At 44.3% G+C, this 16,840-nt stretch overlaps 2 protein-coding genes across 8 annotated transcripts in view; both read left to right on the top strand.

Moving 5' to 3' along the window:
• GARRE1 (granule associated Rac and RHOG effector 1) overlaps nucleotides 1–16,840 on the top strand; it is an 85,896-nt gene that overhangs the window by 29,322 nt on the left and 39,734 nt on the right. For 6 of the 7 annotated variants that reach the window (XR_008615533.1, XR_008615532.1, XR_008615534.1 and 3 more), the window contains one exon: nucleotides 4,729–6,014. Coding sequence is in view for 2 of the 7 variants with exons in the window: in XM_055079045.1 (XP_054935020.1) it covers nucleotides 5,520–6,014 (495 nt within the window). In the remaining 5 variants the exon portion in view is untranslated. The remainder of the gene's footprint in view (nucleotides 1–4,728; nucleotides 6,015–16,840) is intronic. The other variant, XR_008615536.1, reaches the window with a different exon arrangement.
• Nucleotides 9–1,516, top strand: LOC102984185 (capZ-interacting protein-like). The gene is given in 4 exon segments (XM_055079046.1): nucleotides 9–899; nucleotides 901–1,146; nucleotides 1,148–1,217; nucleotides 1,219–1,516. Coding segments are annotated over 4 exon segments (1,140 nt in total). The 5' UTR covers nucleotides 9–192; the 3' UTR covers nucleotides 1,336–1,516.

Here is a 16,840-nt window from a genome sequence, read left to right as displayed (position 1 = left end):
CCCTCCTCCCCTAGCACAGGGCCCAGGCAGCCAGGGCATTCTGCAGCCAGCAAGCTGGGCACGCAGCCACCCACTTCCGCTGTGTCTGCTGAAGCCAAACCCAGCACGACGGGAGCCGAGCAGAGAGCGGGGATCACGAGCCCTGGCCAGAGTGAGTGCGTGCGGCCACTGCCGAGTTGGCATCTGGAGGACATGGAGGAAAGGCCAGCAGAGACCAACGCCAGTGTGGACGACTCAGTGCCCCACTCGGTGGCCCAGCTGGCTGAGCGATTCAGGGAGCAGGCAGCCGCTGCAAAGGAGACACCAGCCAGTAAACCAACAAGAAGGAAACTGCCCTGCTCCCTCTCTCTGTTCCTCCCCAGGGTAGAACTGGGCCAGAATGGTGAAGAGAAGTCACCGCCCAATGCAAACCACCCTCCTAAAGTCAAGGTGAAGAGCTCACCTCTGATCGAGAAGCTCCAGGCCAGTTTAGCCTTTGATCCAGCGACCCTGCTGCCTGGGGCCTCACCCAAGAGTCCCGGACTCAAGGCCATGGTATCACCATTTCACAGCCAGCTTTCTACCCCCAGCAGCCGTGGCATGTGGTCTCGGGCCAGCGAGCCACAGGAGGTGCCCATCAGCTTTGACCAGCCTCCTGAAGGCAGTCATCTGCCCTCTTACAGTAAGGTGCAGACGAGGGGCTCCATAAAAAGGTGCCCTCCCTCCAGGCTATTCAGAAGGTCCCAGTCGGATTGTGGGGACCTGGGGGAGCTCAGGGCCATGGAGTCCTCCCAGGAGAATGGTGCCAAGGAAGAGAATGGGGACGAGGTGTTCCCAGCCAAGAGCAAGACTCCAGGATCCCCTCCTCTGAGGAGGACGCCCAGCAGGACAGAGAAGCAGGAGGAGAAGGGAAGGGCCTTGGGTAGCCCAGCAGCACGAAACGGCCGTGGGGAACTCCGAGGAGGGGGCCAGCCAGCGTCCAGCCCGAGCCTCCAGCCCAGAGGCAGAGGACGGGTGTGGGAGCCCCACGGAGGAGAAACCGGCTGAAGAGCAGACGGAAGAGCCTACAGAGGTGAAGGAGAGGGTGGCCAGTGAAGAGGAGGAGCCCGGACAGAGGAGCCAAGACACAGAGGGGCTGGAGGAGGGAGCTGTGGGGGAGGAGACCCCCCAAAGCCCATCCTGGAGGAGGGGAGGGCGACCACAGTCCTGAGCAGGGGACTGGCAAGGAAAAGCAAGATGGAGGGGGCTGTCCTCGAGTCAGGCTGTGACCCTGGCACTGGCCATGCCCAGCCAGACACTAGCAGTGAGGTTCCCAAGACAGAGGATAACACCCCTGTCCAGGACACTAAAAGGTGAAGAAGATCTCATTGTGCCTAGTGATGAAGCTTCTGGAGCTGTGTCCTTGAAGTAGCAGCAATGATCGTAGTGGCAGCAAAGGAAGCCATCACAGGGACAGAATGGCGTGAGGGTCTGGAGTCAGCCTGAGGACACAGGGTGCAATTTCCCGACCTCTGCACCATCGGAGACAGAGATTGGATCTGAGGGCCAAGACTTTTATCAACTTGAGTTTGTGTCACCTGATGGACTTGTTTTTTTTTCTAAAAAAAAAACAAACTTATTTAAAACAATTTGCTATGGTGACAACTCCCCACGGGTACTGGTCAAACTGTGGGGCCCAGATACTGTCCACACCCACCTAACCCTATAGCTGACCTCAGAACTGGACTGGGATTTAGCTAATCAGATTGTGTTTGTGTAAGGTGATAGCCTTTTTATTGTTCTTAAGTTTTCATAGTTCTCAAATGTAAGTAAAAACTCATTTCAGGTAGCTAGAAACAAAGTAGTATCACTGGAAATATAAATCCTGTAAATTACGGAAGACCTTAAATTGTATAGAGACCCTGAGACAACCTTTCAGCTTGGTCCAAATTTGACTGGCCAACCAATTTTGAAAACACTAGATAAGAAGAGATAATTATTGAAACATTAAAAAATATGTGTCTTTTCCAACAACAACAACAAAAAGATATCATGTCCAAGAAACCATTGCCTAATCTAAGATCACAAAGATTTACACCTATATTTTCTTTCTTTTTTTTTAAAGTTTATTTATTTTATTTATTTATTTTTGGCTGTGTTGGGTCTTTGTTGCTGTGTGCGGGCTTTCTCTAGTTGCGGTGAGCAGGGGCTGCTCTTCGTTGCCGTGCACATGCTTCTCATTGCAGTGGCTTCTCTTGTTGTGGAGCACAGGCTGTAGTTGCGTGGGCTTCAGTAGTTGTGGCACAAGGTCTCAGTAGTTGTGGCTCACGAGTCTAGAACGCAGGCTCAGTAGTTGCGGCACACGGGCTTAGTTGCTCCATGGCCTGTGGGATTTTCCCGGACCGGGGCTCGAACCTGTGTCCCCTGTATCGTCAGGTGGATTCTTAACCACTGCGCCACCAGGGAAGTCCCTGTATTTTCTTATAAAAGCTGTATAGTTTTAGCTCTTACATTGAGGTCTTTGATCCATTTTGAGTTAATTTTTGTTTATGATATAAGATAGGGGTTCATATTCTTTTTTTTTTTTTTTTTTTTTTTTGCATGTGGATATCTAGTTGTCCCATCACCATTTATTGAAAAGACTATTCTTTCCCAACTGAATGGTTTTGGCACCCTTGTCTAAAATCAGTTGACCATAGAGGTATGGGTTTATTCTAAACTCTCAACTGCATTCCACTGATACACATATGTCATTTCTTACGCCAGTGCTCTGCTGTCTTTATTACTATAGCTTTACAGTACGTTTTCAAATTAGGAAGTGTGAGTCCTCCATCATATTTTTTTCAATATTCGTTTGGTCGTCTTGGGTCCCTTGCATTTCCATATGCATTTTAGGATCAGCTTGCCTATTTCCGTAAAAAAGGTAGTTCAAGTTTTGCTAGAGATTGCATTGAATTTGTAGATGAATTTGGTGAAGTAGTATATTTTTAAGTATTACAAGTTTCATTTACATAAACTTTGGAAGCATGTAAAGCAGAAAAAAGTTTAATGTTTATGGTGACTTTTAAAAAATTGGTAAGTATATGGATCTTACTTGACCTTCTAGGATCATCTGGCAGAGGAATGAGGGTGAACTCTCAGAGCCAGGGGCACCAGTGTACAACACAGAACAAAGAAAGGTTCTCCTCAGGGTTGCTCAAGACAATCACTGTGCCCAATTCAAGGTGATGGGTTTCCTTCACAGACCACACAGTTTCTGTGTGAGCAGCCTTCGTCCTTCAGCACTCTTGCTGAGTGCTTCTTTTGTACAACGGAATTTGTACAGCCACATTGATAACAATGGAGCACTTGGCTAGGAATAGATATGATTACCTTATTGTAATGAATTTGAAAAATGAACATTTGGGAACAGATTTCTTACATATAGCTGTTTGATATCTTGTTTCTTGAAAAGGTTATGAGAGTTTTTAAGTGTCAAGATTCTCTTGAACACAGAGCTACAAATGGTGGCTGGTTTAGTTGGATTTATATGCTAGCTGGGTTAGGATTGCTATACTTTTAGAGTATGTGTTTGTATCCATAGCACTTTCCTCATCTCTTGCTCTTATAACCTGCCTGCCTTCCTGTGTTCCTAATGCAATTGTAGAACTGTAAAGGAGGCATGGTATTTGCCCGTGATGAGTGATAAGGTATGACTTATATTTATTTTTATCTATCAAAAAAGGAGAAAATGGAAAGAAAGCCTAGTTATCAATAAGTAGACCAAACTATAAACAGACATCATGTATATTGAAGTTTAATATAGACTACATGTATCATTCAATAAAACATATTTGAACTGTTGTTATGTTTGGAAGAATAGATAGTTCAGGCAAGTGTAAACCTAGTTGTAGCTGTGTAGGTAGAATCACATCACTCTACTATTGTAGGTTCAGAAACTGCAACCAGAGGTGTTCAGACCTTGCTCTTTGCACCTATCCAGAGCCAGGGGTTCTATAGAAGTTTTCCCAGGATGTAAGAACCTGCACACCCTCCGAGGCTTCCTTTCGAACATCTGGAGGGGAAATTGGTACCTGGGTGAGGATGAGAAGCATCCTGTCTACAAACCTGCCAGCCACTTACCTCTCCAGGCTCTGTCTTTCGGTATGCTGCACTTCAGCCCAGCTGGGTATCCTGAACAGACTTTAAGCCATCCTTTAAGGCTTCAGGGCCTTTGCTGTGGTGGTCCTTTCATCTGGTGAGCCCCAGCCATCCCTTTTGTGCTTATCAAAACGTATCCTACAATCAAGGCCTACCTCCGAGTAACATTTTCTTCATAACAACCTTCCTGATTTCTCTCAGTCTTTGCTCATTGCTCCATTTCCAAATCCCCCTTAAGGTTTTGTGAGTGCTCTACTTGTCAATAGCCCTCACCTAATCTGTGTACTCTTCTAATCCTCTTGTGGATTTGTGAGCTCTTTGAGGAGGAAACACAAACATGAGTCCAGGCCCTGCTTGATGTGTCACTTGTCAGCCTGAGTTTTGGAGTGGTTAGTGGGGAATCTAACTTTTTGTTACATTATTTTTGTACTACAACTTGAGGAATTTTCTAACAGTCATCATATCATAGTTCCACTCTTACTATTGTACCTGCTTTTATAAGGTTTTTATATAGTTTCTTGTTCATTTGGAGCCCACCTTTGTAGATAATAGCATTTCAGGAGTTAATGTTCCAGAATTACTCACAGTCTTGTAACTTTCCTAACTCTATCTTATTTTTCCCCCTTACAGGAAATGACTTAGAAGCCTTACAAATACATCTGTGCATTCTTGCTTCAGACTTTACAAGTGAGGGCCAACCCAGTCTGGAAGCACCTCTTATTAATGTTATAAGGAAACTGCTACCTCAGCAAACAAAAGAAAAGAAGGAGAGGACTTATAATAAATGCCATTTTTAAAAAAAAACAACAACTTGTTTTCAGAAAATATTAAAGGAAATTTTTTGCATTGAGAAGACGCTTTACAGGTAAATGGATTTGGCAGGCAGGCTCTGTCAAAATTCTGCAGAGATTTGATCTTCCTTACTGAGGACTTAGTGTGAAGTAATTCTGTACTGCCTTTTAAATTGCTGTTGATCAGCTTGTGGGTTTTTGGGTTCTAACTTTTCTGGTATATTGAAGATACATTATATTACATTTTTTAAAGTTAAGTTATTTTTCTGCCATTGTAAATACAAGTATCAAAATATTCTTGCAAAGCAATTCTAGGTAAACATTTTTCTCAGCAAGCATATCTTTTTATTAAGAGAGTAGAATGCTAACATTTCTTATATAGCATTTTGGACACACTTTTATTTTTTGTCAGAGGTCCTGCCTACACTGAAAATATTAATTACATAAACCTGTTGTTCTTTTCACAACTACATTGGATCACATGGTCACCTGCCTCATGGAAATGCCTTTTTTAAAACTTAGATTTGCAGAACTCCACTATTTTTATACCTAGCTACAGTTTTAGGGGGGAAAAAAAAGGAATCAGGACTCTGACCCTCTCACGGTCACTGGGACAGTTCCCCTTCCCGCATGTATTGCTGCAGTGCCCAGGACAGTAAAATGGACTATAAGCGGCGCTTCCTGCTTGGCGGGTCCAAGCAGAAGGTGCAGCAGCACCAGCAGTACCCAATGCCTGAGCTCGGCCGAGCACTGAGTGCTCCCCTGGCATCTACGGCCACCACTGCCCCCCTGGGCAGTCTGACTGCTGCAGGCAGCTGCCACCATGCCATGCCCCACTCCACTCCCATTGCTGACATCCAGCAGGGCATCTCCAAATACCTGGACGCCCTCAACGTCTTCTGCCGTGCCAGTACTTTCCTCACAGATCTCTTCAGCACTGTGTTCAGGAACTCTCACTATTCCAAGGCAGCCATGCAACTCAAAGATGTGCAGGAGCACGTCATGGAAGCAGCCAGTCGGCTGACTTCAGCCATAAAGCCCGAGATCGCCAAGATGCTGATGGAACTTAGTGCCGGGGCTGCAAACTTTACAGATCAGAAGGAATTCAGTCTCCAGGACATTGAGGTAGAGTATCTTCTGTGTCATACTTGGGTAGGAAAATGTATTCCAGAGGTAAGTGAGAATGTTTGTCTTGGTTTTTTCTCAAATCACTGAAGTGATGGTCTTCGTCCTCTTTCCGTTGATACCCTGTCCTTGTAAAAAATTTTGCACGCCAGGTTCTGAATTGCTTTCATTTCAAATTAAGTAGGAGAGAAGATTATTAAACAAACAAATCAGCCTATGTTTTATGTTCTTTAAATTTTCAAGTTGGAACTTAATTTCCAAATAACATACTGTTAAGGTACATAGTAGGGACTGAGAATTCTAAATATGATTATGAAGATTTCTTTGTGAATTGTCATTATATAGAACCATTGGTTTAAGTAGAAAGTTCTACACATGTTGACAGGATAAGTTATTTTTTCAGTTCTAAATTTACATCTATTTACATTTGGATACATTTGATTCTTATTCAGTATATTTCTTAGGGTCTTCGGTAGTCAAAATGAAATATTCTCCCTTTTTCAGGGCTCTACGTTAGAGTGTAAGATTGGAATACAAATTTCATTCAGAATAAAGATGACGTTTTTCCTTCCTTCGTTTAGGAAATAATTTATTAAACTGTCATCTGTTAAATTAGCTTCACTGCTAGATTTTTAAAATTATTTTTACCTGCTCAGGGAGTTCTTCTGAGTTTGACTTTTCCATTTGTCCTTGTACGTCTTAGCAGCACATTAGAGGTTAGGTTTCTGGATGCTAGGAGGGAGAATGTTCCTTTCCCCATCCTGGGGTTGTGTTTGATTTTAGGAAATCACTAGTCTTCTGAACTAAATCTGATGATTGTGGTAGCTGAATAAGCTAACTTATACTGTTGTGGGTTTAGGGGGAAAAAAAGTTAGGCTATTAAGTATTATAACTCATTTTTTATTGTGTTTAAAAGGCATATTGTGATTTTGAAGGCATTTCCAAGAGGAATTTAAAACTTTGTTTGTTTTTATTTATTTATTTTTGGCTGCATTGGGTCTTCGTTGCTGCGCGCGGGCTTTCTCTAGTTGCGGTGAACGGGGGCTACTCTTCGTTGTGGTGCGCAGGCTTCTCATTGTGGTGGCTTCTCTTGTGGAGCACGGGCTCTAGGCGCACGGGCTTCAGTAGTTGTAGCACGCGGACTCAGTAGTTGGCTCGCGGGCTGTAGAGTGCAGGCTCGGTAGTTGTGGCGCATGGGCTTAGTTGCTCCGGGGCATGTGGGATCTTCCTCGACCAGTGCTCGAACCCGTGTCACCTGAATTGGCAGGCGGATTCTTAACCACTCTGCCACCAGGGAAGCCCAGAAGCTATTTTCGATAAGACACAATAGTCTTGGTGTAAATCAGGCATTAGGCATCATCAGACTTTTTCTGTAGAGGGCAAATAGTAAGTAAATTTTAAGCTTCTTGGACCACATGTGTCTCTTTCACATTCTTCTTTGCTTTTTTTTTTTTTTTTTTTTTTTTTGTGGTATGCGGGCTTCCCTCCGCTGTGGCCTCTCCAGCTGCAGAGCACAGGCTCCGGACGCGCAGGCCCAGCGGCCATGGCTCACGGGCCCAGCCGCTCCGCGGCACGCGGGGTCCTCCCAGCCCGGGGCGCGAACCCGGTTCCCCTGCATCGGCAGGCGGACGCGCACCCGGCTCCCCTGCATCGGCAGGCGGACGCGCAACCACTGCGCCACCAGGGAAGCCCTCTTCTTTGCTTTTCAAAAATAACCCTTTAAGAATGCGAAAACCAGTTTTACCTTGTAGACCTGTCTGTTGGACTGGATTTGGCCCATGAGTTATAGTTTGCTGAATCTGCTGCTATAAATGTATAATATCCTCCTTGGCTCATTCTATTTTGAACCTCTCCAAGTTTATTTTTATTTTCTGATTTTTTTTCTATGATCACATCATATATTCAGAGAAATTATGATTTTGAAGTATTTTTAAAATGGCTTGTCATAGTTTAGTTTTTAAATTACACATGTAAATCATATATAAAGCGTATTTTTAAGAAACGTACTTCTCAAAAGAAATTCAAGCAGTGAAACTTAAAACGACTGCTCTACTGTCCCATCCCATTCCTTTTCCCAGAGGAGACCACTGTTAACTGGTTGGTTTGTGCCATTCCAGACTACTGTGTGTATAGGCACAGATGTGCGGCTTTGACTTCTGTTTGTTTTATGTGAAGAACCGTGTTTAGCCCGCAGGATGCCTGGTCACTGCTGTGCAGAGATGTGGCAGGAGAGCAGTTAGGGTCTCTGCCCTCTCAGAATGTGCTGAACAATATTAGACCCAGACTGTTGCAGCTCCCATCCTGCAATGACACAAGCACCTTTAGCTTTATTTAGAATTTCAGGCAAGAATGGTTTGAAAATGAGGCCAAAGCCTGTTATTTTAACCTGAACATTGTTGGGCTCTTCTTCAGTCCATGCCTCCAGGTTCTGGAGGAGACAGAGCTAGGCCTCCAGGGCCGTTTGCCCTCCAACCCTGTAGGGCAAGTGCCCTTGTTCCCCAGGTCAGGACAGCTAGAGAAGGATGAACCAACCCTGAGGAGTTGGGTTTAGTAAAGCCACTGGGTGCAGTAGCACCTACCTTGTCCCTTCTGCTTTCCTGGGACCAGCATGGACCATTTGAGCTGAGAAGGGGAAATATTTCTTATTGTTGTGTTTTGGAAATTTGGCTTGACTTTCCCCATTGAAATGAGATTAGCATAGCTGGAATACTACCATGTTTTTGTATATAGTGGGCTAAACAGGCTTTCAGAGGCTAAACTGGAAACTAAGTGCTGTTGATGGGTTTTAGAATATATGCGTGTATTCTAGGTTTCAAACTGCTGACTTATAAGTAAATCCTAAAATGTGATTGTGAAATGTAGGCCTGCAGACTTAACATTTTGCGCTTTCCACAGAACAGTATTTGTTGTTTCTGGAATTTATGTACTGACGTGGTCTCTCTCTCAGGATATTCACCAACTCAGATGGAATAGCTGGGCATTTGGTGTGTTTTTTTTCCTGTTGGTTTTTTTAAAGATTTTATCAGCAAGGCCCAGAGAAGCTCTTTAGCATTCATCCTTGGGGAAAGAAGTCTGTGTCCTAACGTTGATGAACTTGACTGGCTAGACAAGGACCTCTGCCCAAGAGCTTAGCCCAGGACTGCGGTTGAGAAAAGCCCTGAATTCAGTATTCAAATGCTTGACCATTTGAAACCTAAGACAAAGTACCAGTTCCACTGTCCCACCCCTGAAGGTAGCCAAAACATGCTTCTAATGCTCCCTTACTTGCAGCCAGGTTTCGGATATGCTCTTTGATTGACAGATCCTGGTGCCTGTGTCTAGGAACTGCAGTTGCCAGCAATGTGCTCTGGTGCAGGCAGGGTGTACATGAGTCCTGTCCTGTCTGTACTCATCAGTGACTTTGCCCCTTACCCCGGGGTGGTTCAACCGCATAATCTCTCTTTTAGAGAAATAAGTTGTGAGTAGAAAGTGACTCTGCTTTTTTTTTTTTTTCATAAAGGTGTTGTATTTATTTTTTAATTATCTACATTTTTTAATATTTATTTATTTTTTTTGGCTGCGATGGGTCTTAGCTGCAGCATGCAGGATCTTTCTTTGCGGCGCATGGGCTTCTCTCTAGTTGTGGCGTGCAGGTTTTCTCTCTCTAGTTGTGGCATGTGGGCTCCAGGGCACGTGGGCTCTAGTTTGCAGCATGTGGGCTCTCGTTGAGGCACGCGAGCTCAGTAGTTGTGGCGCGCAGGCTTAGTTGCCCCACAGCATGTGGGATCTTAGTTCCCCAACCAGGGATCGAACCCGTGTCCCCTGCATTGGAAGGCAGATTCTTTACCACTGGACCACCAGCAAAGCCCCAACTCTGCTTCTTATTGTCTGTATGGCCTTGAGCAAATCTTCTAACATCTCTAAGCCTCAGTCTGCCCATCTATAAAATGGAATTACCACCCACCTTCCAGAGTTCTTGTGAAGATCAGAAGCGATTAGTGTGTGTGAAACACTGCACCCAGTTAGTTGTCATCATCATCACTTACTATTATTGCTTCCAACATGGCTTGAAAAGTGTTATTAGTCCTTCTCTGCAGTACAGAGCACAATTATGTACAGAGCCAACAAAAGAGAGAAATATACAGCAGATTAGTCTCACTGGAACCCTTTTAGGTGGAAAAAGTTGCCACTCCTAGAACATTTGCTCTGCTCATTTCTTTCCTGGTTCTTGAGGTGAGTACCTCCCTTTCCCTTCTGTGTTATTTTCTCTTTTGGTGTTGTAAGGTGGCAGCAGTATTACCTTGCCTGATGTAGAAACTGCCAGGACGTTTCCAGCATAAAAGCCCTAGGGGACCTCTTCTACTAATAGTCACTGCTCTATTTCCCTTGCACCTAGAATGGGGGTACATAGGGAAGGAAGTGGGGTGGGGGATGTCTTGGAGTCCACTTGCTGTAGCTAGGAGTCTTTGAGCACGCCAATTGATAGTTTAGGTAGGATTTTCCCCCCTTTGGATTTATAGAAAATGTATAGTTTACATTGTATATATGAACTGGAATGTTGTCTAAAATGAGAAATATGATCTTAATCAGGTGCTTCATGGGGATTCCTTTGTGTAAGTCTCGAACTGCCAGTCCAGCCAAGATGTGAACTCAGGAAAAATATGGTTTCCCATATTGAATTTGTTCATTATACAAAGCTTTGACACCCCACAACATTTTTTAGAGGTAGACCATACGGGACCTGCTGTTTCTATCTTTTCTTTTCAAGTCTAGGGGCATCTCCATTGGTGTGTTACTTCTAATGTTCCTGTAAAATGCCAGGCTACATGAATTGAGTGGCTGTGAGTTCTCTTTGATTTTATCTACTTCAATTTTATTTGTCCTAGAAATCTGGTATCCTAACTAAGGATCATTTGCGAGTAAAACATGTAGTTGATATTAAAGAAGTATAGACAACCCCATAATTAGGTTTTCTATTTATTAGAAAGTCAAAGATGTCAACTTCTTTTTATAAACATCTATCACGTGTCTTAAATAAAATTACTTTTCAGTGAAAATCTAAATAAAAAATCAAATTGACTTGTGGTTCATGCGTTCATTCCACAGATATTTATTGCATACTTTGTGCCAGGGACTGTTCCAGGCACAGAGGATACAGCGGTGAGCAAGACAAAAATTCCTCCCTTCACGTAGATAGATGAGGGCTGTGATCTTAGATAAGATAGTTAAAAAAGGCATCACTGAGAAAATGATATGTGAGTAGAGAACTGAAGGAGAAGAAGGAGTAGGCCCCAATAATAACCAGGAAAAGAGGATTCCAGGCAGAGGGGACAGCTAGTGCAAAGTTCCTGAAGCAGGAGCAAACTTGAGTGTTTGAAGAGCAGTGAGGGCCTATTGTGGCTGAAGCAGTGAGCAAAACAGAGACACTAGGGGTGAGGTCAGACAGGTAAAGAGGTCATCCTCTGAAGGGAAGGTGAAGGGAGGGCAGCAAGATGAAGTGATGACACTTCTGCCTTTGCTTTCTTCACCCCGTGACAGCTCTGGGGCTCCAGTTTCGCCTCAGGGCCTCAGTGTTGGTACAGGGTTCCCAAGAGTTGTATAGCTGATTCACTTTGCTGTATAGTAGAAACTAACATAACATTGTAAAGCAACTATATGCCAATAAAAATTAATTTTAAAAAAATGATAAGTTGGGAACTTTGAACATGTACTGGGTCCTGGTCGATTGGGATTTGCTTCAAAACATTCCAGCAGGGCTTCCCTGGTGGCGCAGTGGTTGAGAGTCCGCCTGCCGAGGCAGGGGACACGGGTTCGTGCCCCGGTCCGGGAAGATCCCACATGCTGCGGAGCGGCTGGGCCCGTGAGCCATGGCCGCTGAGCCTGCGCGTCTGGAGCCTGTGCTCCACAACAGGAGAGTCCACAACAGTGAGAGGCCCGCGTACTGCAAAAAAACAACAACAACAACAAAAAAAAACAAAAGAAAAACATTCCAGCAGAAAAAGGTGGAGTTGGGGAGAAGGATGAAAAAAACATGGCAAAATGTTGATAGTTACTGAAGTTTTTTGATGGGTTCACGGGGGTTTGTTATATTCTGTTTTTGTGTATATTTGGACATTTTCCAAGTTTCAAAAAAAGGGAGAGAGAAACTTTCGACCACATGATAGAAGTAATGTATCAGGAACACCCAATAAATGATTCCATTTCATAAGTGTTTTGTGCATGTGAAGTGATCTTCTAACAGAAAGGGAAGTATTTAGGAAAACTCCTCTGTTTTCTGTCTACTCACAGAATACTGCACCTCTGGTGCTGTGGTCTTAAGTTTGTTGGTGGGGGGTTTTCCCATACCAAGCAATTCTGGATCAGTTCTGATGTTTTTTACCTGGAGTTAGCATCAGATCCCACAGTTAAGGGCTCAGTCCCACTAGACTGCCCCCCCACCCTGCCCCCTTAGACAGAAGTTACAAGTCCAGGGTGTTACCTATGTTTCTTACCAACTGGCTACAAATCAGAGGTCCCCATGACCACCCCACAGGTTTGATTACTTTATTAGAGCAGCTCACAGAACTCAGAAAAACATTTTACTTACTAGATTATAAAAGGATGTAACTCAGCAACAGCCAGATGAAGGATATGCATAAAGCAAGGTATGTGGGAAGTGGTGTGGGCTTCCATGGCCTCTCCAGGCGTGCCACCCTCCCAGCACCTCCACCTGTTCTTTAACCCAGAAGCTCTCTGAACCCCGTCCTTTGGGTTTTTTCCAAGCCTTCATTAAACAGGTGTGGTTGATTAAATCTTTGGCCATTGGTGATTGATTCTGTATCCAGCCTCTTCCCCTCTCCAGAGGGGTTGGTCTGAAAGTTTCAAACTTGGTTCCCCTGGCAACCAGCCTGCATCCTTAGGGGCTTTCCAAAAGTCACCTCGTTGACATAAACTCAGGTATGGTTGAAAGAGGCTTGTTATGAATAACAAAAGATACTTTCTCTTATCACTTAGAAAATTCCAAGGGTTTTTAGGAGCTGTGTGCCAGGAACCTTGGAAGAAGACCAAAATATATATTTATTATAAATCACAATATCACAGAGAGTGTCATTGAGTAAGGTATAGTGATGAGAAGAAAGGCAGGTGCTTTTCAGAAAAATGAAGAAAATAAAAGTGAATCAAGGAAGAAAATGAGAATAGAGAAAAGAAACCTCTGAAGGCAGGACCCCAGCAGTAGGTAGGAGTCAGGGAAAGAATGCTGTGCTCATAATTTTGGTGACTAAAATGGCAATGTTGCTTTCTTTTAGGAGAATGTGATTTAACATTTCATAGTTACTAAAAAGTCTTGAGTGAATGTAAGGAAAAATGAGGTTTGATGGGCAAATTAGAATGAAACAGAAATAAAACAGTTCATGGAATGTAATTTAACATAGGACTACTTTTCCTGAATTACTTCCTATTCTAAATTTTTATGGTTACTAGTCAGCTTCTGAGATTTCACAGAATTGGATAATAGCCTGTTTTGGCAGCCTCCTCATCTTTACAGATCAGGAATCTGAGTGTCTGTAAAGACGACATATGCCTGAAATCTTTCTGGGCCCAACATACACAGGGGTTGTGTCCTTTACCTCTCCACTGTTCCAGGCCAGTGCAGTCTTTGTGCCAAGGGATTTGTTTGCAGTGTCCATCCCTCCAAGAGACTGGCCTTTCTGACCTAGCTAATGCCGAAGTGTCCAGACATGGGAAAGTAAAGGAACCGCTGTGAGTCCTTGCTCACTCCCAGTCCCTTCTGAGGCCCCACTAGCTCCTGGAGGAGGCCCCAGTCACCTGGCCTTTCTTCTTCACCTAGCTGCTACCAACCCACCCTCCAAGGTAAAATACAGATGAGCTGGCTGCAAGCTGGCAAAGATGAGTGAGGACTATCAAAAGCATTTTCAGAGACGTGGATGGACCTAGAGTCTGTCATACAGAGTGAAGTAAGTCAGAAAGAGAAAAATATCGTATATTAATGCATATATTTGGAATCTAGAAAAGTGGTACAGATGAACTGGTTTGCAAGGCAGAAATAGAGATAGATGTAGAAAACAAATGTATGGACACCAGAGGGGGAAAGCAGGGGGTGGGGGTGGGGGGATGGTGGGGGGATGAACTGGGAGACTGGGATTGACATATATACACTAATATGTATTAAATAGATAACTAATAAGAACCTGCTATATAAAAAATTAATTAATTAATTAGAAAGAAAAAGAGGGCTTCCCTGGTGGCACAGTGGTTAAGAATCCGCCTGCCAATGCAGGGGACACGGGTTCGAGCCCTGGTCTGGGAAGATGTCACATGCCGCAGAGCAACTAAGCCTGTGCGCCCCAACTGCTGAGCCTGTGCTCTAGAGCCCATGAGCCACGACTGCTGAGCTCACATGCCACAACTACTGAAGCCTGCGTGCCTAGAGCCCGTGCTCCGCAACAAGAGAAGCCACTGCATCGAGAAGCCCGCGCACCACAACAAAGAGGAGCACCCGCTCGCTGCAACTAGAGAAAGGCCCGCGCGCAGCAACAAAGACCCAACACAGCCAAAAATAATAAAACAAATTAAAAAAAAAAAAGAACCTTCTGTATAGTGCAAGGAACTCTATCTACTCAATACTCTGTATTGACCTATATGAGAATAGAATCTAAAAAAGAGCAGATATATGTATATGTATAACTGATTCACTTTGCTGTACAGCAGAAAATAACACAACATTGTAAATCAACTATACTCCAATAAAAATTAATTTAAAATAAAAGAAAAAGTGCTCTAGGCCTGGTGGGCAAGACTGATAAATAAGTAGACTGTGACCATAGGTGTGAACAGTGCTGTGACGCAGATGGAAAATAGCCTCAAGCCTGCCTGTGGGCTCAGTGTCCCCCCACCCAGCTCACTGTGAGGGGATCTAGCCCCCACACCAGAACCGCCTACCTAACCTCTGAGAGAACCTGGTAGGCCCTGGTAAAAGTTTAAATTTTATACGGAATGAGATGGGATTTTTTTCAGGGGGATTTTTTTTTTAGTTTATTTTTGTCTGCATTGGGTCTTTGTTGCTGCACGTGGGCTTCCTCTACTTATGGCGAGCGGGGGCTACTCTTGGTTGTGGTGCGCGGGCTTCTCATTGCAGTGGCTTCTCTTGTTGTGGAGCACGGGCTCTAGACGCGCGGGCTTCAGTAGTTGCGGTGTGTGGGCTCAGTAGTTGTGGCGTGCGGGCTCTGGAGCGCAGGCTCAGTAGTTGTGGCAGATAGGCTTAGTTGCTCCACCGTGTGTGGGGTCTTCCCAGACCAGAGCTCAAACCTGTGTCCCCTGCATTGGCAGGCGGATTCTTAACCACTGCGCCACCAGGGAAGTCCTGAAGGGGGATTTTGACTGATATGATTTGATTTAAAAAAAAAAAATACTTGGCTACAAGTGACAGAAACCAAACTCAAAACAGCTTAAACAACAATAAAAGCAAAAAGAAGCTGGTAGTTACATAGTACTTATGCTATGTGCTGTTCTGAGACTGTACACATTAACTCACTGAATTCTGTTAATAACCTTGTAAGTTAGGTACTATTCATTTTCCCATTTTATTGACAAAGAGACAGGTGTGGAGAGGTTAAACAGCTTATCAAAAGCCCCATGGCAGGTGCAGACTTTAGACCCAGGCAGTCTGACTCTATAATAGAGTACCAGTTCTTGACCGTAGTAGCACTGTACTGCCTCTCAACAAAACAATGTATTGACTCCATGAAACCGAAGAAAGTTAGCTCTTCGGGCATGGCTGGATCCAGGGGCTCACACAGTGCTGAACAGACTCAGACTGTCTCCATGCCAGAGTTGCCAACAACTCAGCAGAAAGAGCACCTCTGCTTTCCCCCAGGTTCTAACAAAAGTTCTAGAACTGAGTCTGGTTGGCTTGGGTTGGGTCACTTGCCTGTCCTTGGACTTTGTGGCCAGAAAAGTTAAACTAATGCACCGACTGGTCAGACCTGACTTGTGTGCCCATTCTTGGGGCTGGGGTACCACCAGACTGAGAGTGCAGGGGGAGTGGTTCCCTGAGGGCTGCTTCCAAAGCCACAGGACTAGATGTTGGGGAGGCCACACTGCAAATGCCAGCTGGTGCGTGTCAAAGGATGTGATGGGGAACATATTTATGATCCTGGATACACCTGCTAAATTGTTTTGTTTTCAGGATCTTAGCAGTTTATTATGTCTTCTATGAGGCCTTTTGTTATGTCTCTTAGTAAAGTTACATAATTTCCTTTCTAGTGGCTATGTATATTCTTAACATTCTTACGTAATCTTTATTTTAGTTGCTATCATGAATGAATGAAATTATATTTAAGTTTTTTCTATAACATAGAAGCACCACTGATTTTTATATTTTTGTCTTGTCTCCTGCCATACGACTGGATTCAATAATTCTAATGTTTCAATTGGTTTATTTCTGTATATGTGGTTATGTCATCTACATGTATCTCCTCCCTTCCAGTAGTTATATATCTTGTTGTGTTGACCATAGGTTTTACTTTTAATTTTTATTTATTTATTTTTTTAATTTTTTTTGGCTGCACCTTGCAGGACCTTCCCCAGCCAGGGATTGAACCTGGGCCATGGCAGTGAAAGCCCGGAATTCTAACCACTAGGCCACCAGGGAACTCCTGATCATAGGTTTTAATGTATAAAACAATCAGTGTTAAGGATGAGCATCGTGGGCTTCCCTGGTGGCGCAGTGGTTGAGAATCCGCCTGTCGATGCAGGGGACACGGGTTCGTGCCCCGGTCCGGGAAGATCCCACATGCCGCGGAGCGGCTGGGCCCGTGAGCCATGGCCGCTGAGCCTGCGCGTCCGGA

This window comes from Physeter macrocephalus, chromosome 17 (genome assembly GCF_002837175.3).
Source record: "Physeter macrocephalus isolate SW-GA chromosome 17, ASM283717v5, whole genome shotgun sequence".
Lineage (NCBI taxonomy): Eukaryota > Metazoa > Chordata > Mammalia > Artiodactyla > Physeteridae > Physeter > Physeter macrocephalus.
Note: the sequence above shows the minus strand (reverse complement) of the source record. Positions and strands in the feature narration are given on the sequence as shown.